This window comes from Apium graveolens, chromosome 3, assembly GCF_009905375.1.
Source record: "Apium graveolens cultivar Ventura chromosome 3, ASM990537v1, whole genome shotgun sequence".
NCBI lineage: Eukaryota > Viridiplantae > Streptophyta > Magnoliopsida > Apiales > Apiaceae > Apium > Apium graveolens.
The window spans coordinates 58,222,614-58,243,851 of record NC_133649.1 but is presented as its reverse complement, the minus strand read 5'-3'; the positions used below and the strand labels follow the sequence as shown (position 1 = coordinate 58,243,851).

General features: G+C 40.3%; 3 protein-coding genes across 6 annotated transcripts; 2 read left to right on the top strand and 1 right to left on the bottom strand.

Moving 5' to 3' along the window:
- Positions 1–3,198: 3,198 nt before the first annotated feature.
- On the top strand, positions 3,199–9,271 carry LOC141712318 (uncharacterized). Of its 4 annotated transcripts, XM_074515205.1 has the most exons (4): positions 3,199–3,438; positions 4,342–4,994; positions 6,401–6,458; positions 8,899–9,271. In XM_074515205.1, the coding sequence occupies exons 2-3, from the start codon at positions 4,435–4,437 to the stop codon at positions 6,411–6,413; spliced, it is 573 nt and encodes a 190-aa protein (XP_074371306.1). In that variant the 5' UTR covers positions 3,199–3,438; positions 4,342–4,434; the 3' UTR covers positions 6,414–6,458; positions 8,899–9,271. The 4 variants fall into 4 exon arrangements, with proteins under 4 accessions (XP_074371306.1, XP_074371305.1, XP_074371304.1 ...); XM_074515204.1 differs by lacking the exon at positions 6,401–6,458 and having other exon boundaries at positions 3,201–3,438; positions 4,363–4,994; XM_074515203.1 differs by lacking the exon at positions 6,401–6,458 and having other exon boundaries at positions 3,201–3,438; positions 4,360–4,994.
- Positions 9,272–9,610: 339 nt separating this feature from the next.
- LOC141712317 (light-harvesting complex-like protein OHP2, chloroplastic) lies at positions 9,611–12,755 on the top strand. Its single transcript, XM_074515200.1, has 2 exons — positions 9,611–10,098; positions 12,499–12,755. The coding sequence occupies exons 1-2, from the start codon at positions 9,629–9,631 to the stop codon at positions 12,611–12,613; spliced, it is 585 nt and encodes a 194-aa protein (XP_074371301.1). The 5' UTR covers positions 9,611–9,628; the 3' UTR covers positions 12,614–12,755.
- Positions 12,756–19,714: 6,959 nt separating this feature from the next.
- LOC141714244 (uncharacterized) lies at positions 19,715–20,551 on the bottom strand. Its single transcript, XM_074517776.1, has one exon. The coding sequence runs from the start codon at positions 20,549–20,551 to the stop codon at positions 19,715–19,717; it is 837 nt and encodes a 278-aa protein (XP_074373877.1).
- Between the last annotated feature and the right edge of the window lie 687 nt (positions 20,552–21,238).

The following is a 21,238-nucleotide window of genomic DNA, read 5'->3' as shown; positions in this document are numbered from 1 at the left end:
GTTGGTCCTCCGAAAATTGTGTTGATCACAGGCCCTCGTGGACGTGGTCCTCTGAAAATTGAATTTATCACCGGTCCCCTAGGTTGGGGATTTCGCCCCTGATCTTCTTGATCTCTTCTTCGGTCATCGAAGTTCCTTCTCACATTGTTGTTTCTATCCCCTCCTTCTCCAGTGTATTTGTTCAATCTCCCTTTTCGAATCAAAAACTCAATTTCGTCTTTCAATTGCCTACACTCATCGGTGTCATGGCCAACATCTTTGTGAAATCTGCAATATTTGCTCTTATCTAGATTGGCGGGATCAACCTTCAAGGGCTTAGGCCAACGAATATCTCTATCTTTCTCAATCTCCATCAAAATCTGGCTTCTAGGAGCATTCAGCTTAGCGTACTCAATGAACTTTTGCCCAGGTCCTCCCTTCTTGGGGGTTGAATCAGAATTTTGTTCGGTTCTAGGATACTTGTCCTTAGCAATATACTCCAAATCAGTTTTCCGCTTCTTGCCTCCAGTGGGCTCATTACTTACTACGGTCTTCCTCATGCTTTCTTCAACCTTAATATACTTCCCTGCCCTCTCCTGGAGTTGTAACATGCTTTTAGGGGGACGTTTGGCCAAGGACATTTTGAAAAACTCATCCCTAGTTCCTTGTTGCAGTGCTATCATGGCTACCTTATCATCAAAGTCTGGGACTTTTAAAGCCTCCTTTGTGAAACGATTCAGGTAATCTCTAACGGATTCCTTTGCTCCCTGCACAATACCCATAAGAGATGTTGAATTTTTCTCATGGACTCTTCCACTGATGAACTGCTTCATAAAAGCCTGACTTAACTCTCTAAATGACCCAATGGAGTTTGGGGGCAAGCGACTATACCACCTCTGAGCCATACCCGACAGGGTTTGAGGGAAGGCCCGACACTTAATAGCGTCATTCACGGGTTGCAGCAGCAGTGCATTAGAGAATGTCCTAACATGGTTAGCGGGGTCTCCCGTGCCATCATAGGCTTTGATGGTTGGCATCTTAAACTTCCTTGAGATATGGACATTCATTATCTCTTCAGTGAAGGGCGGAGTAGGATCATCAGGATCTCCAAGGGGAAGAAGATTGCTTGGATTAGTTCTTGGGACAACAGCCCTTCTTCGTACCGGACCATCCAGGTCTATGACAGGAGGAGGATTTCTCCCCCTAGGAGGTATCTGGGGCCTGGTGTACCTCCAAGTCGCGCCTCAGCCTTTGGATCTCAGCCTCATGAGCCCTAATCCTTTCCTGCACTTCTTGGGGATTCGCCCCTTGGGTGCTTCGAGGGCGTTGTCTTTCATCGGTCATCGGCTCCTTGCCAGGACGCCTCCTTCTTGGGGCCACTTCATCATCCGAAGATTCGGAGTCTCTCTCAGTATAAGGACCAGAAAATTCCCGATCCTCGGGGATAGGAGCCAAACCTCGTATATAGGGGGGCGATTGCCCTCGTGCTTCGTTTCGCCCAGCATGTCCACTTCCTCCAACCTCAGGGTAAAGGGGCATCCCGTAAGGGGGGTTAGTAGTAACAACAGTTGAATATTCATACCCGAGGGGTCTAGAAGTCACATGTACATGCACTTGTTGAACTTGAGGATTCGTACCTTGAATAGTCGGGGGAGTCGTCCCTTGTGGCTGAGGTTGAGTTGCCCCTATCTGGGCTTCCCCTTGAGTAGATGCATAAGTTGAGTGGGGAGGAATCTCCACGGTTGACGAAATCACCTGGGTTGTCCCTGATGGTGTTCCTTCCTCCAGAGCTCTAATTGTTCTCCGTGTTCTCGCCATGGTTGTTGTTGTGCTTTCCCACAAATGGCGCCAAATATTATGGATAAAAAACTAAGGTTATTATTTGCTGTATTTATTACTAAGATTCGGGAGCTCAAAGCCTTTAATGGCTGCTCTCGTGTTTCGTAGCTTAATTCTGCCTTTACGAGATGCCTACGTATCTCTGTGAATTAGAGAATCAAGCCAAAAAACATAGTTCTGATTTGTGGGGTGAGACCCCTTATATAGGTGTGGGAGTCTTTGAATTGAACTTGGTATAGGAGACTTGGTGGTCAAGTCTCTGAATTAGGATAGACTTAGGAGTCCTAGGAAGTAGGAAGCTGACTCCTTATCTCATGAGGTTCCTTGGAGGCCAATCTACAAGGATTTATATTCCCACTATGACTTATCTTAATAGCTGTTTCCTCCCTTATTTATTAATTACGAAATTAATAAATAATCAGGGCTTTTGGGCCTTCTTTGTTCCATCAGGCCTGATCTGGTCCATCAGGCCTGATCAATGTGTTGACCTTTTTGGTCTGAATGTCATACATCTTCTTATTGGGCCTAGCAGCCCACACCTTACAATATTTATTATACAATCAGGATTTATTTATCCCTATCAACTTGTAAGCAGTGTGCTATTAGCATCATAAAGTAATCTTTTCTCTCTATATATATTCTGGTGGAAATATCAATCCACCAGAAAATTTTTAAATCCACCAGAAAGTTTTTAAACACTTGTTTATTTATGTTGTGTCCTTGAATACTATTATTGTTTATCCGCACTCAAGCATATTCAAGCACAGTTATATATTGTTGTAAGAAGTTATTAAAGTTTCAAAAAGTAACTAGAACTTATTTTACTAAATTAGAACTATAAAGCTTATCCTGCTAAAATAGAACTACCGCTTCATCCTAATTATTTTATCATAAATTTATAATTATTTATATTTACATAAATATATTGAATTTATTATATAAGTATATATATAAAATTTAAAAAATCTAATTTTGAATAAGGGATCAATTTAAATGAATTTTTTTTAAGAAAGTTTATCATTTAGGCCTCTAAAATCGTGAGTATATATAATTTTTTTATTCATTAATCATAATTCTATCTTTTTAATTCATTTACAATTATATATATAATGATAATTTAAATATATTAGTGGAACTCGTGCTATCGCACCAGGATTTAAACTAATCAAATCGTAATGATTAAAATTCAAAAACTAAGAGAATATTTAGTTACATCATCATATATATTTTTAAAAACATAAAATCTATTAAAAAATTCACAATTTGAAATGATAAGGTAAATTAATAATTTTAGTCGTGTGAACATTACTCCATTTTTGAAAAAAACAAACATGGCCCTGATGGAGCCGAATCTCCGTATAAAAAATGGAAACCGGATTAATGTGTAGCGCACTGTATTGCACATATGAAAAAAAGGCAGTCTTACAAAACATGAATAACAAACACTAACTGCCTATACATACACTTATACATATACACACACCATTATTTTATTATTACACAACACAATCACAAGTCTTTCAGTTATTGCCATTTAACTTTAATTCTCGGGATCGATAAATCACTCTCCAATCCGATTGCTGGGCCGGCGCGTTTGTTTCACATCCTCATCTCAGATCTGTGAGTGCATCATTAAGACTTTCATTCATTTTTTAATTTATTAGTGATTCAGTTGTTTTGATTACTCGGATTTGTGACTTGTGAGATCTCTGTCTTTTAGTTTTTTAAACTGTTAATTGTCAATTTCTGATGTATTTGTTTATATGAATACTGAACTTTTATGTATTAATGGATTTACAATTATATGCATATATGCGTGTGTGTGAATGTATGCATGTGTGTAATATAATAATCTATTGTTGCTCTTTTTATGGATGTGTGTGATTAGTACAAAATGATTGTTAGTAGAATTTGCTCTCACAAATTTAATCTAAGATGGTCATTTTTGTCATAAGATTAAGTTATTTATTGGTTATTATTATATATATATAAATATATATATATATATATATATATATATCTTGAGTATTAGTGTTATGATTTGTTATTAAAGATCCTGAAAGATTTATGCACTTTCTCAGAAGATGTTTGATTTTATGAGTTTGTTGTATCTTTCTTTTGGATCAAGGAAATGGAGCACTAATCAAATGGATAGTTTAGTTTAGTTTGGAGCTTCGTTTTTGAATAAGTGGTTGTTAGTTGGTTACTTGGTTAGGTGATCTCCTCTGTTTAACTGTTGTAATTCGTACTTTATTGCTTTTTTTGCTTTTAGTTGTATGCAGTTTTCACCAAAATTTAGGTTTCTATCCGAATTTCTGTCTGCATAAGTTTGTTTTATTGGCATCTTACAAAGATGTCATCTATTATTTGTCTAACGTATGAGTTTAGCAACCATGAATTAAGACTCTTTGGAAATTTGATACTTTAAACTCTTTAGCAACTTGGTATTTGAATTTAGAGTGTCCAACTATTTGGAGTTGTCTTTTTGCTGATCTTTTGTCACTCATTATTGTTCATTTACAGTTCTTGAGCCATTGATAGCAGGTATATTTGATTGTTTGAAGGCGGAAAAAGTTATTCGAAGAGTGACTTCTCATGCATAGATGATTAGAACTGATGTTATTGGCAGTGGAAGGAGGTGGTTTTTTTTCTGCTTCAGCTTCTGGATATACTAAGGGTCTGACCCTTCTTCTCTTGGGTCAGAAGAACGAAGAAAAGCCCATGAGAATTACGCCGTGGAGTCAGTATCAGTTGGTGGACCAAGAATCTAATTCTGATCTCCAGCTGGCTTCCAGAAAGAAAAGAATTGTGCGCGGGTGCGCCTCATTTGTCTGCTTCCATCACGCTGCCTCAAGACGAGAGGGCCAATCTCCTTTAAAGGTTGGACCAACTCTAAAGCAGGATGTCTTGCCAGAACCTCCTGTATCTGATAACGGGAATGATGATAGTAAGATTACAAATCCTGTTGACAATGGCCTCAAGACAAAACAGGTTGATCTTAAGAGTAGCTTGAAGAAGACAACAATTAGCATTCCAATTTCTGGAGGGGTTGTTAATAAGAGTGATGCCTTAGGTGAAAAGAATGCTGATGTTCCTGGTTACATAGAAAGACGGAAAGTGCAGTGGACAGATGTGACTGGAGGCGAGCTTGTTGAGGTCCGGGAGTTTGAGCCCAGGTATGAGAACTTCTTTTAAAACTTAAAATTGAATAAAACCTCTATTAGATTATTACTTTACTCGTGATGCACAATTAATACTAGTAAAAATACAAGCACGGCAAAATATTCTGTCAATATTTACATTTGAATGGTTGGACATGGTGTAGGATTCTAAGCTTCTGGTGCATATCAAAATAGATGCATTCTCTCAATGTTTTTCATTTAACTGCCATATTTTCGGTTTTACCATTACATGATGAAAATGTGAGATATTGTCCTTAAAGTTGGAGCAGAACAATTTTTATATAATATGCCCAACTAATAAAGCCATGAATTATCCAGTCGTAATAATTAAAATGAATGAGTAATTGTTTCTTGCTCTGCAAATTTTCTATCCGCATACCTCAAAACCAGAAAGATTAAAATTTTAAGGTTTATGGGTAAGTTCCAGGCTCCCAGATTTCATTCATCATCTTCAAAATCATCCTCTTCCTCCCATTATTTCCTGTTTTCAATCATCATTCTTTTTGTTGTATCCACTTCTTGCTTAAATAATGGCATTCCCACCTCATGATAAGTTGGTGGCTTCATTCCTGAACCATATTGTCCGATAGCCTCGATAGTCTATTGCTATATCAAAACTATCGTAGTTCACTGCATTGAATGGAATACCCGCGTCATACATCCATCTTGAAAAAGCTATACAAGACCTGGCCCTTAATTCTTTCTTAACAGCACTATATTCATCCAACTTTGTCGGTCCCTTGTGCTTTTGCATCATTTTTCCAGGATGAGGCTTCAACAATAAATGAAGCTGCCCCTTCGTTTGTTGTTTTGAAGTTGAGGTACCAGATACTTTTTTGACGCTCTTTTTCAAAATTTCAGTTTCCTCTAAATCTAAATCTTCATCACCTTCTTCCAAAATATTAAAAGCTATTTTCTGATCCTCTTTGGTCTGCTTCTTGTCTTCCATGTACTCTATCCTTCCTTACTTCTGATGGAGCATGTGTACAGCCTTTTGCATTTCTTCGACTTCCAATTATATGTTTTTTTTGGCTCTGAATACTCCTCCTGCTGTTTTTTTCCCACAGAAATTGCAGATGAACTTATAGCTACATACTACAGTTAAGGTTTTCTTTTCATTTTTAAAGCAGCTGCAATCTTTAATTATGTTGGACTTTAAAGTTTTATTATGATTTTGGGCTATATATGTTGAGCCTTAACTGGTCGAGTAAAAAACCCTATTCTTTTTGTAAAAGCTTTAATGAAGCGCGCTTTTTTGCGCTTCGCGCTTTCAAGGTGTAAGCGCACGCTTATTTAAAGTCGCTGCGCTTCACACATTTGTCGGCGCTTCACACATTTGTCGGCGCTTTGTGCCTAGGCGCGCTTTTCACAACACTGAGGTAACTTATATTAAGTTTCAGGTTTACACTGTAATCAGCAAGCAAGTATCAGAAATCACCGAGTACGTGTATGCTCAAGGTGAACACTAACTGATGATGTATACACTTGAGAACTTATTCTTTTATCTTTATGGCAATGGGTGCTATCTAGGAAAGACTTCTTAGAAATTGAGATTATAACATGCCTAGAACTTTTACTTCCTATTTAGGACATAAAAATGTTGGAGATAATTTTGTTTATTATTATATTTTTAAATAATATTAAAGAGCTACTTCCTCCTTTGCATCAATATTGAAATATTGGCAGACTGAACTTTTGGGTCAAATTGACCCAAACTTTAGATTGCTTTTAATATGTATCTTTTTATATATCTACAGCTCTAAAAGTTAAATCTTCTCCAAAGAAAAAGAGTCTTATAATATATTAAGAATAGTTTAATTATATTTTTTTGAAATTGAAATTAATCAATATAAAACTATACATCACAAAAATGGTTGAGTTGAATTTGGTTAATGTGACATGATAAATGGGATGGAAGGGGAGTTATTACATTCTGTAATATAGAAGCAGTTGCCTGATAGTACAACAGTTTGTGTTTATAAATTACTAATAACTAAACAAATAGAATAATTCTAGAACTCCCAAATTTTTTTCCGAAGAATTCCCAAAAGATGTGTTGTCACATTTTATTTGGTTCTTTCCTCATAAATGTAATATACCCCATTTGTGTTAACATGAAATCCACTAATTAATACATGCCATGTGTCATTTTGGGAGTTATTTGGTACCTCTAGCATTACTCTCACAAATATAACTAAGAAACGATTCTCTTGCCAGAGTGTTATGAACTAATGAGATCTCTAAGATAGAGGATACCTTGATTCGCAGTCTCCTTAGCAGAGGTAAGCTTCTAGACGTGGCCCCTATCCATAATTCATATTTTTAAGACAACTTATTTCAGGAAATTATAGAACTATTTTGGAAATTAGTTAATCTGCAGCAAGCTAGAAGAATTTACCTCCCTTTTTTCAAAGGCTTCTTTGCCACACTACAATATACGTTTCTGTAGTCTATAGTTTCTAGCAAGTAAAGCTCAGCTGATTATAACTATAATGGAAACCCTATATTCATATTAGTTTTAACTTTCATGATGTCTGTGTCCCGTAAAGTTAGGACATTTGTGCACAAATGTTAGTTTTTGTACACAAAGGTTGAACGTGACATGATGTTTAAACATTTAGAAGTGTTAAAGTCTAAAATCTAAATTGCCAATGAATTCTACACCAAGTGAACAATGAAATCTACACCAAGTGAACGAGGATTTTTTAAAGTATGAGAATACTTTTATCATGCCTGTTAGTTGTGCATTAGATTGGTACACATTCTGCGAATAAATATTAAATAATTGTGCTAGCAAACCAGATACTAAGCTTGTAAATCAGGCACCCTTAAGTATTAAGTAAGGAGCCTATATTGAATTTTGTTGAGAATTTCACAGGACTTGTTACAGGACACTTGGCAGGAAGCATCCTAAATATATAGTACTAATTTCTGAATGTTGAGGTTCTTTTAAAAAAAAATGGTATACTAGGGAGAACGTTTTACTCTACTGTCATTTGATAATTTTTTATTGTTTCATTAGAATTTTATTAGTAGTCGATAATTCTTAAGGTATGTTTAAAGGGACTGAATATTAATCATACGAAATCATACATTCATATGTTTCTCGGGTTCCCTTCAATTGTATTTTAAACCCAAATTTTCCTATAATATATTCAGCAATCTGATGATATGCATGTAGGCTGTGTTGTCCTATATAATTTACCATTATCATGATATGCATGTAGGCTACAGAGAATAGGGAAATACCTCAGTTATCCCGCTTAGATCGGGTTCTGAGGTGGGTAGGACTCAGCCTTCCCCCTACCAAGCAAGCCAATGACCTTTAGGTCGTGACTTATAAATGGAACCACTGGGCCATAGGCTATGTAGCTGCTAATGTATATACTTTGACATTGAACAGTTATATATGCTAATCTTATCTCTACTAAGTTCCATGAAACTTAGCAAGAAAGAAATAAAAAACTAATCCTTAAACGATTAGGTTTGCTTATGTTCCATTATTTAAGGGCTTTAATGGCAGTTTAGCAATTATCTCAGGTATCACCAGAATAGTTCACTCATGATGTTTTATTTGTTTAATCTGTCCCATAAAGTCGTACGTAAGTGATGTTTCCTTTAGCATGGCGTGTTCTCCTTTATTAAGAGAGTATAGAGTGACAATTAGGCATTATCCTGAGTACTATTTTTGTTGTTTGTCCAACTAATCATACAATGCTCAAGTCCAGCAATGAGAGCTTACCTATGAGAGCTTACCTGGACATAACTTAACTGGATAAAACTATTTAGGAATTACTGGATGTATGTTGCTAGAACTATATACTACCCACATTTTCTTTTCTGCATGCATTTAAGAATCAGCAATGAAATGCTTATGTTTTGAACTTTATGCTTGCAGTGACGATGGATCAGATAACGAATTCGACAATGGGAACAAGGGGACGTGTTTGTGCAGCATAATGTAGTGAAGGTGGATCAAGGTGGATCAGTAATGAATCTGACAATGGGAGTGGAAGGCATTAGAAAAATATATTACAATAGTGATGTGAAAATCATTTTGTTTTGCTTAAAAGGAGAATGAGAACAAGATTAGGGAAGTTAAGTAATCAAGAACAGGTGATGGTGTCATAGGAATGTGTTTTTTTTTCATTTTGCAAGAAGTGTACTGTTTCAAGATTGTCTTGTAAAGTTACAAATTGGTCAATATCTAAAGCTGTTTCTTAGAAAACAACGGTTAATCACTATTTCAAATAAATATTTGTTCATAATAAGATTATAAATTCAAGAATATTTTATCATTTTTTAAGAAAGAACCATTTCCGCTGTTCAGTCTCACCCACACATTTCGCTTAATATATATATTCTGCTTACAATATAACACCATTTTCCACAACATATTTATTTGATGTATATGCTTCATAAATTTTGAAAATATTTAATTTTAGAATAATTTCCACTCATTTACATATAATATTTTAACAAATGTTATATACTTCTATGAATTACTTTTTCAGAGATTAGAATACATATATGTACAGAAGTCTACATGTATAAAACTCCAGCAAAATATGCCAAAGTCATAAATAAAAAACTTGGACACATCTTATCCACATACTAAAAACTCAAAGATGTATGATAAGTCAACAGAACACCCTCCATCCAACCAAAAACATTGCAGTGTCAGAAAACTTAAGAAAATGTCAGCAGCAACTGCAGCATTTCCCTGCATCAAAATCACAAAACCAACTTCACCATCATCATCATTATCATCTTCTAGTCCTACCCTTTTCAGATATTCATCAACAAAGCCTTCATTAGTTATAATCAGGAGCTCCCAAGCTGATGGACCTTTAAGAAGACCTGTGGCTACTCCTCCTGCAAAACCCACCCCTCCATCTCCACCTTCTGCACCCCCTCCTAAGCCGGTGGCTGTTGCGCCTGCCGCGGTGGAGAGTGGGAAGAAAAGTGTGGTGACTATGGAGTTTCAGAGACAAATGGCCAAGGAGTTGCAGGAGTATTTTAAGGAAAAGAAGTTGGAGGAGGCTAATCAGGGTCCTTTCTTCGGGTTTCTTGCCAAGAATGAAATCTCCAATGGCAGGTAATATTGTTATAATGTTCTTGTTTTCCTATTATGTCTTAAAAGTCAATTTACTAATGCAACAATAAGACAAAGTGTGGACATATAACAGATGATCATGACATACATATTAAGCTCTTGTCCTAGTAACTGGATGTTTCTCGAAACTTGATGTTTTGGGAGAGTTCGTAACTTAATTAACATGGTAAATCCTTTATTCAAAAACTGATACAAATGAACTCGAAACTCCTCCACTCATAGACACCAATGAACAAATATAGTGCTCCGCTTTTAAGTCAATCGACTTATGAGAAGTATCAACACAAAAGCGTTGTCTTGGTATCTTCAAATTCTAGGCAAGTTGGTACTTAACAATAGGCATGAATCAAATTGTCAATCTGATTTAATGGAAATTAGTTGAAGGGATCACATTTTTAAAGGATTGACAAATGAGGTGGTATAAAAGCTTAATTTATTATGACTTTTACTAGATTGTTATTTCACCAAAGGGCTCTTAGTGTCGACCTCATCAAGGTGGGTGTATGAGTGTATTAAACTATCATAAACAGGGTTGTCATCTTCCAATATTATGAGTAATTAGCATGTTGTATGTTATGGAGTTTCAACTATTATAAACAGGGTTCTTATCTTCTAATATTAAGAGTGATTAGCATGTTGTATGTTATGAAAGTGCAGAAATAACATATACAATGGGCTGAAAAGTACGGGCTGGAAATTGAATTTCTTATGCTTTTTAGAGAGTATATAGTACACGTTGTGAAAGATTAAGTTTTATAGCTAATGACTTAAGAATGTTGTAGGAAGGGCAGAGTAAATGTTTAGAAATAGCTTCATTTCTAATGCATGTAATGTGTGTATTATATAGTGCATACACTATCACACATATTTTTCAGAGGTGTTGCAATGTGCAAGCCTTACCAGGTAGCACTGGAAAAATTACCTGCGTGTGTTCAGTTTCTACTTATAAATATGTATAAATATGTAAATTCAGTACAAAATCTGGACTGTTATCAAAATGACAACTGTGCTTATAGCCTCCATGATACCAAATTGTGTGTTGTAGATACGATAGGATTATAGGAAGTATTCGTCCAGACATGATTATCTTGGCGTTGCTTATGTATACAATTTACCACATAACCTATTATCTCCTATCATACGAAACTAGTTATTGTACATTTGTACTATATTTATACATTTTTATGGTAATGTCAATTACAAGAAATTTACATACTGACACACACAGTCATCTCCAGACTCGAACACTTGACCCCTTGAAACCAAGAGTAAGGGGTATTTACAAGTCATGTTGCATAACCCACGATCTCTTGATTCCAAGACTGAGGGTATAGCGCACATATGTCTCCAGTCACACTCGAACTTTTAACCTCCACTGTACTATATTTTGAGTCAATCATGTTTCATGTTGTACTGCTGGTTTTGATACAGACAGTGGCATGAATGTCAAATAAAATCTGAAATTTGCTTGATTTTACTCTTTAAGTATTTCCCCTTTTCCTTATCTGAGCACAATAAGGAGAAGGAATCATGATCTCTTTAATTGCATGATGCCTCTTTTAGTAATCATTGTATCACTAGCAAGTACTGCATAATGATATTACCCCTCTAGATATCACAAAATCACTTGCAAGAATTTTACACAGACAGGAATCACTCGAACAGGACTTTCTAATAAAATTTGATTGCATGAAAGTGGATTATATTAACAAACTTGAAGACATAAAAAGGTTATGAAGTCACTTAGCTCGACAAAACTACAGACCCCCTATTCTGCCACTTTAGCACCTTGTGACCTTTTAGAATATCATTACGAGCCCTCTCCTATAATGTTTTTGTACATTAAAAAAATTACACGGTGGATGAGGACGAGAATGAATCCGGGAATCCAGGACATACTCATCCTGGAGCTTATGCTGCTATTAATAGATTATACAGCAACAGTCCCTCGTACTGTTCTGGAGCCAGCGGGTTCTGAATGACCTCCCTCTTGAAGAACCAACTTTTCTTTTAGTCAAAGAAGAGCCATACTTCCCTCTTTGCGACCTCATCACTTAAATTCAACTGCAAACCCATTTCTTGTCATTTGTATTGTCATCAACTGGAGTGGATTCATTCTGTTAAACAAAGTAGTTAAAATGAGACTCTTTATGTTGGTTATATATATGCAGACCCTTGTTATAAAGATCTGTAGCAAGTATATAACTTGACTCGGGTTTACTGGTTAATGGATCTTAAGTGCTAACTAATTAAGTTATTCTGATACAGTTAACATTTTCTCCATTAACACATATATTTGTGGTGTATATGATTTGCAATCAGATCGGAACCTTAAACTGTAGTAAATATGATTGACTATAAATATGTATGTTTTTGTTGCAGATGGGCAATGTTTGGTTTCGCTGTTGGAATGTTGACAGAGTATGCCACAGGTTCAGACTTTGTTGATCAAGTGAAAATCCTTCTCTCGAATTTCGGGATAGTAGATCTTGATTAACCTTTCTTTCTTTCTTTCTTTTTTTTTTAATTTTTTTTTCTCAAACTTGGACTACATATTTACTGTTAATTCTGCGATCATGTCCATTATACCCCAATGTAATTTCTTCTTTGAGTGATATCTATAAATCATATTTCCTAGATTTCGTAGATTTCTTTATCGTAAGATTTTACACTCTCCTAGATTCTGAAATTTTCTTACTGGACTTGTATCCAATTGTGTTGGCATCTCTGTAACCAAAGTTTTGCAGTCACAAACTTTAAAACATGCGTTGCCGGTGCAAATTCTAGATTAAGGAGTAATCAGTATCAATTTTCGTCATTAGTATTTCATTTCGCAACACTAATGACCAATTCAAAAAACCAATATGTCTGTATCACATTCGACAATATTCCAGATTTCCGGGCATCAATACAGAATGTTATAGGAAGAATTTCGTATAACAGTAGTTATGGAGGTTGATAGGCAGAACAAAGATCAAGGACGGTATTTGAGGGCGGAGGAAGGTTATGTATGGTGGTGTGGTGGTGGCTGAGCTTGTATGTTACTCCTTAAGAAAGAATAGGGTTTGTTATTCTCTATCAAGTGTCGACTCATGTCTCATATAAGTGCCTACATACCCTATTTATAGGGATCAAGTTTCACGTAATTCTCGGGGAACAAGTCATGTAGGCTAGGGTTAGGGTTCTCCAACCCGTGCAGCCCAAGCCCACGATAAAATCAGGCCTTCAGCCAATTAGTCACGTAAATCTCGACCGGCTCCACACGCTTCCTACAATCTCGCGGCATCTCCGCATTTCTTCCCGTAATTGTAGGAATAACCCGTGCCGGCCCTGAAATCTACGAGCAACTCAATCATCTATGAGTCACTTTCCGTATTGCACACAAAGTCCTTTGATGCGGGCCGGCCTGGTCACCTCGACCCGCACCGCCTTCCTTTTCAATTAATAAATACAAGGTTATCTTTGTTTTCACAAGATGTGGGTTCATGGGATCAGCCCGCGTAAAGTCACCTGAGCCCACCTCGCGTGTGGACACCTAAGCCCACCCCGCGTGTGGACACCTAAGCCCACCTCACATGTGGACACCTAAGCCCAGCTCGCGTATGAGAGCCCAGATGGCAAATGTGAGCCCACCTTACATGTGTGAGCCCAGCTCGCATGTCATGAGCCCAACTCGCATGTCATGAGCCCAACTCGCATGTCATAAGCCCAGCTCGCATGTGATGGCTCAAGTCACATTAATCCATGGTTATAGTCCACACACGAGAGTCCAGCTATTAAATGCACCTATGGGGACCTGTTTAGGGCCCATGACCGAAAGCAGGGCATAACAACTACCCCCAAAATTCCTGGTCGCATCTTGAGGCTAGGAATTTTTCCAGCATTAGTTTTTTATGGCCACGAAAGTGCGAGCCCACGAGGTCGCACCAAACCGCCTCGCGTGCCTCGCCTCGTATGCCTTTCAACGATCATGTGTTTGAACACATGACAGCTGTTGGACAGCTGGCGTAGGGATTCGTGTCATCATCTAAGATGGTGACATGTGTCGCTTCTCTCCTATCCCCTATAAATATGTGAGATTTCAATTCATTTCTCACATTTCCAAGAACACTTCTCGAATTATTGCTCATTTTGCTCAAGGATCTACCACTAGGGGTGAGCAAAAAAAAGTCAAACCGACCGGACCGGACCGGACCAAACCGACCAAACCGCTTTTTACGGTTTTTTCGGCGGTTCGACTTGGTCTAGGTTTGGTATGAATAAAAACCGTTATTTTATGGTTCGACCTGGTTTTCATCTCCAAACCGGACCGTTAAGGTCGAACCGGACCGTTTCAATATATATTAATATATTTATTATAATTATATACCATATATATATATTAATTACTTAAGTTTATTTTATACTTTATATATTTATTTTATAATTAATATCTTCAAATTTGTATTTTACATGTAATATTTGTATTTTAAATTTTAAAAAAATAATAAATTTTATATTTATGTATTTAGTTAGGTTTCAAACCGAACTGACCGGACCGGACTGTTAACTTGCAGGTCTAGTCTGGTCTGGTCCGAAATTTCAAACGGTCTGGTCCGGTCTCATATTCTATAAAATCGTTATGTATGGTCCGGTCCGGTCCGGTTTGATCGTAAAAAACCGACCAAACCGACCGTTGCACAGCCGTATCTACCACTAGCGAAAACCATCATCACCACAAGAACCGTCTATCGGCGGCGATATTCTCCGGGAACAGATTCATCAAGATCATCTTACACTTTGCCCACAGGTACCCCTTGATCCTTAATCATCCATATTCATTCATGTTTGTTCATATGCACCATGCGAGCACACACCACCTGTTCGATGTGAGCTCACACACAACCACAACATGCGATGCGAGCCCGTCTCCTCGCTTAGATACTTATGTGCGGTCCCGTGTGAGATGTGAGGACACTTAGGTGCGTCCCTATACTTGTTTTCACTTCCTTTTTAGGGTCCACACACTAATTTTCACCATCTTTTACAGATATCGAGTGCGTCTTCAGCCCGCTCCTACGGATCGTCTCGCTCTTCCTCGAGCCCGGCTCGCACCTCTGTCCATCCCGGTTCGTTCTTCAGCCACTCCGTCTCCATTAAATCAATATCCACCCGAGCAGCGAAGGCTCAAAGGACTTTCAACGCGAGCTGACTTCATTCTCTTGTCGTCTTAGCCAACCTATCTCTCCCGGTTCTGCTATCACCCCTCAGGGGGCATTGAACATTGCTAGAGTTGAGAATTCGATGCGAGCAGCCGGCTCCGGATCACTGGATATTCACCTCGACCCTAACCCTGAAGATTACACCAGGGAGAAAAACATATATGATTGGAGAAACAGGCCTGTGGACCTCTCCAATATACCAGCTTCCCTTGGGGTGGAGCTGCTAAACCGCGAGCCCGCTCCCCTGGATAAAGAGCGAGCTGAGGAGATTCTAAGAGAAATGGTTGAAGAGAGGGCGGCCCGTCTGAGGCAAGCTGCTAGCTAACAACCTTGACCCCATTCACCTCGACTCAGAGTCCACTAACATCGACCTGGGAAGTGCATACTGCGACACCAAGAAGGGAAAAGAGCCTGTAGCCGCAGAATATCCCATCTTGGGGCTCGAGGGTGAAGAAGACGGCTCGCATTGGTCTTATGACTCCCCTCAAAGCGAGGAGGTGGCAGATGTCACTAATCAGTATAAGATCTGCAACTATAACTATGTCCCTACAGCCTAGCCTGAGCCTTATGTGCCTCCTGCCTAGCCCGAGCTTGAGGGTGAAATTATTTTTAAGAGGCAGATCATTCCTGATGGGGAGGAGAGCTCAACTGCAAACGAGGAGGTTAAGGTGCTCTCTTGTCAGCGATCTGCCCACCTCGCTTACTCAGAAACACCTGGCCGAGCACATCGAGCAGTTCCAGCTCGAGGGCCATGTTATATTGCCCCTGTCAGCTTATGAGATGCTATAGATTCAATCACCTGGGGAATGAAGGCAAGGTGCCTCGCATGGTCCTGTCCACCTTCCTACTAAGGCTAGGAATCTCCTCTCCCCTTCATCCTTTCATCAAAGATGTTTGCGAGTACTACCAGCTCGCACCCCTTCAGATCAATCCAAACGGATACCGGGCCGCCCTCGTACTATACATCATGTACCATAAATGCTGGGTACCCTCCTCTAACCGCGAGGCAGTTGGGTTATTTCTTCAATTTGAAGCATTCTCCCAATGACTTTGGGTATTTTTACTTCTCTTTCTGGACGTGCTTCACCAAGAAGAACCTCATTCATAACGGGCCGAACAACTCAGGAAAATGGAAGAGCCCCTACTTTTATGTCCACGAGGTGCCTCGAGTCTAGGCCCACTTTTATTATAATCCATGTAAATCCTCCCTGACCGCTCTTCTTTCCTTCACCATAGTTCTTTCTTTTAATAAAAAATGTTTTTTCTTCATCTCCAGTCACCCCGCCTCGCACTGTCCTTGTGGGACAAGAAAAAATAAATGCGGACAGCTTTCTAAATCTTCCTAAGGCGGACAAGGGATATTCGAAAACTCATAACGACCTCAAATCTGGTCGCATGTGGGTTTTTGAAGGAAGGAGTGAAGCTGACTCCTCAAAAGAAAAAATCTAAGAAAAGGGCCAGAAAGGGTAAGAACGTCGGGCTCGCATGTGCGGGCCTGTATGCTCGCATGTGCGAGCTCGTGTGCTCGCATATTTATATTTTCTGCATACATCTCAATTCGCATTGTACTTCAATTCTCTGCATTTATTTGCTCGCATTTTATTTTTTCCATTGCACCTCGCTGTGACTAATATATCACTTTATTATTTTCTTTTTCAGAAATGGCCATCTCCCCTATCCTCTTTATGGAAGAAGCTGGGCAAGCTGCGGCCTCGGTCCTAGTTCAGCCCGCTGCTGCAACCACAAGGGCTCGCTCTCAGGCCGACCCTCCAGCCCGCATGACTACTCTTTCAGAGTATCTCAAGGAATCGGGGCCTTCTCCTCGGCTGAAAAGGCATAGAGGCCATAAGGAGGGAAAAACTGGCGAGCCTGACCCAAAGAAGGATGCTCCATTGGATGCCCCTCTTCCAACTTCTTCTTTAGTCAACACGGTCGCGACCACGTTTGGCCGACTCGCTCAAGCTAATATTAGCGACCAGGATGTGAAGAATTGGTCCTCTTCTTCTCTCGAGGCCAACCAGGATGCACTAACTCGGGCCGCAACTGAGGTGTATTACCGTCAGCTGTCTAAGGCTCGAGAGATGTGAGCCCTCAGCCAGACCAACACAAAGCTCGACTCTAAGGTCAAATCTCTTCAGAGTAAGGTCGCTGAGCATGGGCAGGTGAAAGTTACGCTGGTGAACAGCTATAATCAGAAGATGCTTAACCTGAATGTTGCTCATGAGAAGGCTTTAAGGGAGCAGAAGGAGGCTCATCACCTGGCCGCGAAAGCGTGGAAGAAGGAGAAGGATAGCCTCGAGGTGAGGGTGCTCGAGCTGGAGGGGTTCGGTTTCTGCCTTGACCTCGGGCCGCGAGGCCGCCCTTGCTGATGCCAGGATCCTGAGGGCAAGGAACTTGATGAAAATCTTCATCAGTAAGGTTCCAGACTTTGATTGGGCGGCTCTGGGTGCGAGCACAGCTAGGCATGCTGAGAAGCTGGAGCTGGAAGATGGAAAAGGGATGCCCAGATTGCTGAGGAGGCCCGACTCGCAGCCGAGCAGGCCCGGTTCGCGGATGATGAAGTTCGTAAGGAGGCAGAGGCTGATAAACCTTAGTGTAATTTTATTTTTGAAAATAGACTTTTGAATGGGTAAGCGGGCACCCTTCTCGCCTCGCATATGTATTTGAAGTATTCTGTCTTGGGACATAACTTATTTGCAACTTGCTTGTATAAAATATCAAGTCTTTTGTGCCTGCGTATGTCTTTATTATGCTAGCTAATTTTTTATTTGGCGTGAACTTACCATGCCCCTACTGACCAAAAGCTATCATAGCCCTGGCCGCGTATGGCGGGTATTACACCTTCACAGCGAACCAAGCTCATCAGTTCGCATTCATGTTCAATTAGGTAAAAATTAGTGATAATTTAAGTAAAGCAGGCTTGCATCATTACTAACTCACAAATGTTGTAGGTGTACTCACATTAGCGGGTCGGGCCTAGGGGCTCGCATCTTGTTCCTGTATCTTCTTCTAGCATAATGCGATCCCCGGCCATGTACGCATGACATCGGGCTGGTCTGCCCGGCTCGTCTTGATGTCATGACAGTGGGCTGGTCTGCCCGGCTCGCCTTGATATGGGCTCGCATTGCGTCTATCCTTAACTCTTAAGTTAGATCGTGGTCACTTCTCCCTATCTTTATCTTTAATCCGCTTTGTGCTTATTATTTTTTCAAGTGGGCGGGGGCCCAGCTCATTCCATAGATTTGTTGTGAAGCGGGCTGGGCCCCAGCTTAACTTGTGATTTTAACATGTTAATAACACAGCTGTTTTGTCCTCGCATGGGCTCCCAAGGATGGGCTCCCCTGCTGGGTACTTTAATCTATTAACAGGAATTAAAATATCAAGGGCATAAATATATGTCAATCATTTATTCATAGATAATGGAAAGTGAAAGGAGTACATGCTTGTGGTCTCAGGGAGGCACCTATATGGCACTACCCCCCCGAGACTTAGGAATATTTTAAGATAATACTAAGTCTGAGAAGAAATAATATTACTGATAATACTTGCGGAGGTGTTCCGCGTTCCAGTCTCTCGGGATCAACTTATCTTACATATCATTGAGGTGGTAGGTTCCCTCCCAGAGCACTGATTTTATCTTGTAGGGGCCTTCCCAATTTTCCCCAAAGACTCCGTGGCTCACCACCTTGGTGTTTGGCATGACCCGATACAGAACCAAGTCTCCCACCTTAAAAGTACGGGCTCGCACCTTACTGTTGTAGTGCCTAGCTGTCCTCTGCTAATATGCTGATATCCTGATCTGAGCATCTTCCCAAGTTTTTTCAATCATATCCAAATAGAGCCGATGGTTGACCTCATTTGCCTCTGAGTCATAGTTGTCCCTCCGAAAAGACCTTCCCCTACTTCAATGGGCACCATAGCTTCACACCATATACCAGAGAAAAAGGGGTCTCTCCAGTTGTAGTTCGGGGAGTCGTGTTGTAAGACCACAGGACCTGGGCGAGCTCCTCCGGCCATGCCCCTTTTTTTCTATTCAAGCTTTGCCTTCAAGGCGTGCTTAATGATCTTATTAACAGCCTCCGTCTGCCCGTTGCTTTGGGGGTGGCAAACTGCACTAAAACTCTTCTGAATCCCCAGCTGCTCACAAAATTCTCACATTTCCTTGCTATCGAATTGTTTCCCGTTATCAGATATCAACTTATAAGGGATGCCATAGCGACACACAATAGTCCTGTGCATAAATTTCTTGAGCTTTTTTGCCGGGATAGTGGCTAGAGGCTCGGCCTCTGCCCACTTAGTGAAGTAGTCTACCGCAACAACCGCATACTTAACTCCTCCCTTGGCCTTTAGGAGTTCTCCAATCAGATCAATTCCCCACATAGCGAATGGGCAAGGGCTCATGAGGGATGTGAGGAGAGCCACGGGGATGTTATAGTAATTGGCATATCGCTGCCACTTATCACAGGCCCGGGAGAATTTAAAGGCATCTTTTTCCATCGTTGACCAATAGTAACCTTGACAGAGGATTTTTTGAGCAAGAGAACTACCCCCGAGTGATTGCCACAAATGCCTTCGTGTACTTCCCTAATAATATAATTACACTCCTCCCCATCTATGCACTTGAGGAGGGGCACACTGAACCCTCTTCTGTATAGGACCCCATCATATATCACATAGCGGGCTGCCTTGTATTTTATTCTTCTTGCCTCATTCTTTTTATCTGGGAGTGATCCTTCTTTTATGTAGGCTAAGATAGGTGTCATCCATGTGGGACCGAGGTTATCACTGAGGCTGTCCACCTCATGCTCGGGCACACTAGACTGCCTCTGTATATCAAGGGGCACGACCCCTAGCAGGGTGGCCTCGCGGCGCGAGCCGAGTTTAGCTAGCTCATCTGCACCTTCATTCTGCCCGCACGGGATTAGCTCCAGCCTCACCTCGTTGAACCTTACGATTATCCTTTGCGCGCACTTCAGGTAAAGCTCCGTTCTCGGCCCCTTAGCTTGATACCCCCCGTTTATCTGATAGACCACAATCATGGAGTCACTAAACACATTCAAATTCTCCACCTTCATTTCCAAAGCTAGCTTGAGACCGTTGATCAAGGCCTCATACTCAGCATCATTGTTGGTTGCATGAAAGGTCAGATGGGTCGCACGTCTGATCTTGTGCGCCTTTGGGCTGATTAGCTCAATTCCAGCTCCTGCCCCATCCCCATTGGAGGCTCCATCCATAAATAGGCTCCACCATGGGGTACTATTTTGACTTTCCAGCCCGACCTCCTCTGCACTAAGTATGACAACAAGGGTTCCCTGCTCTACTTCTTGATGTGGAGGAAATTCCCGCACAAAATCAGCTAGGGCTTGGCCTTTGATTGCAGTCCTTGGCTTATAATCCACCTCAAATTGGCCGAGCTACAATCGTCCACTTCAGCATTCGACCAGAAGACTCCGGTTTGTGCATTACTTGCCTGAGGGGGTAGGAGGTTCACACTTCTATCCTGTGCAGCCTGAAAATAGGGCCTGAGCTTTCGGGTGGCCAAGATCAAAGCATATACTAATTTCTCGAGGCTCGTCTACCGAGTCTCCGCGTTAGCCAGCCTTTTACTCACATAATATACCGGGAGCTGGATACCATCCTCCTCTCAAACCAATACCGCACTTACTACAAAGTCAGAGACGGCCAAGTATAGGACCAAAGTCTCTCCCTCCTTTGGGTTGGACAATATTGGAGGGCTGCTGAGATGCTTCTTTATGTTCTGAAAGGCTTCTTCACACTTTTCTGTCCACTTAAAATTCCTCCCCACTCCTTTAATCGCTTTGAAGAACTCCTGGTATTTGTCGGAGGACTTTGAGATGAAGCAGTTTAAGGCAGCCACTCACCCCATTAAGCTTTGGATGTCGTTCACCCGTCGGGGGGAT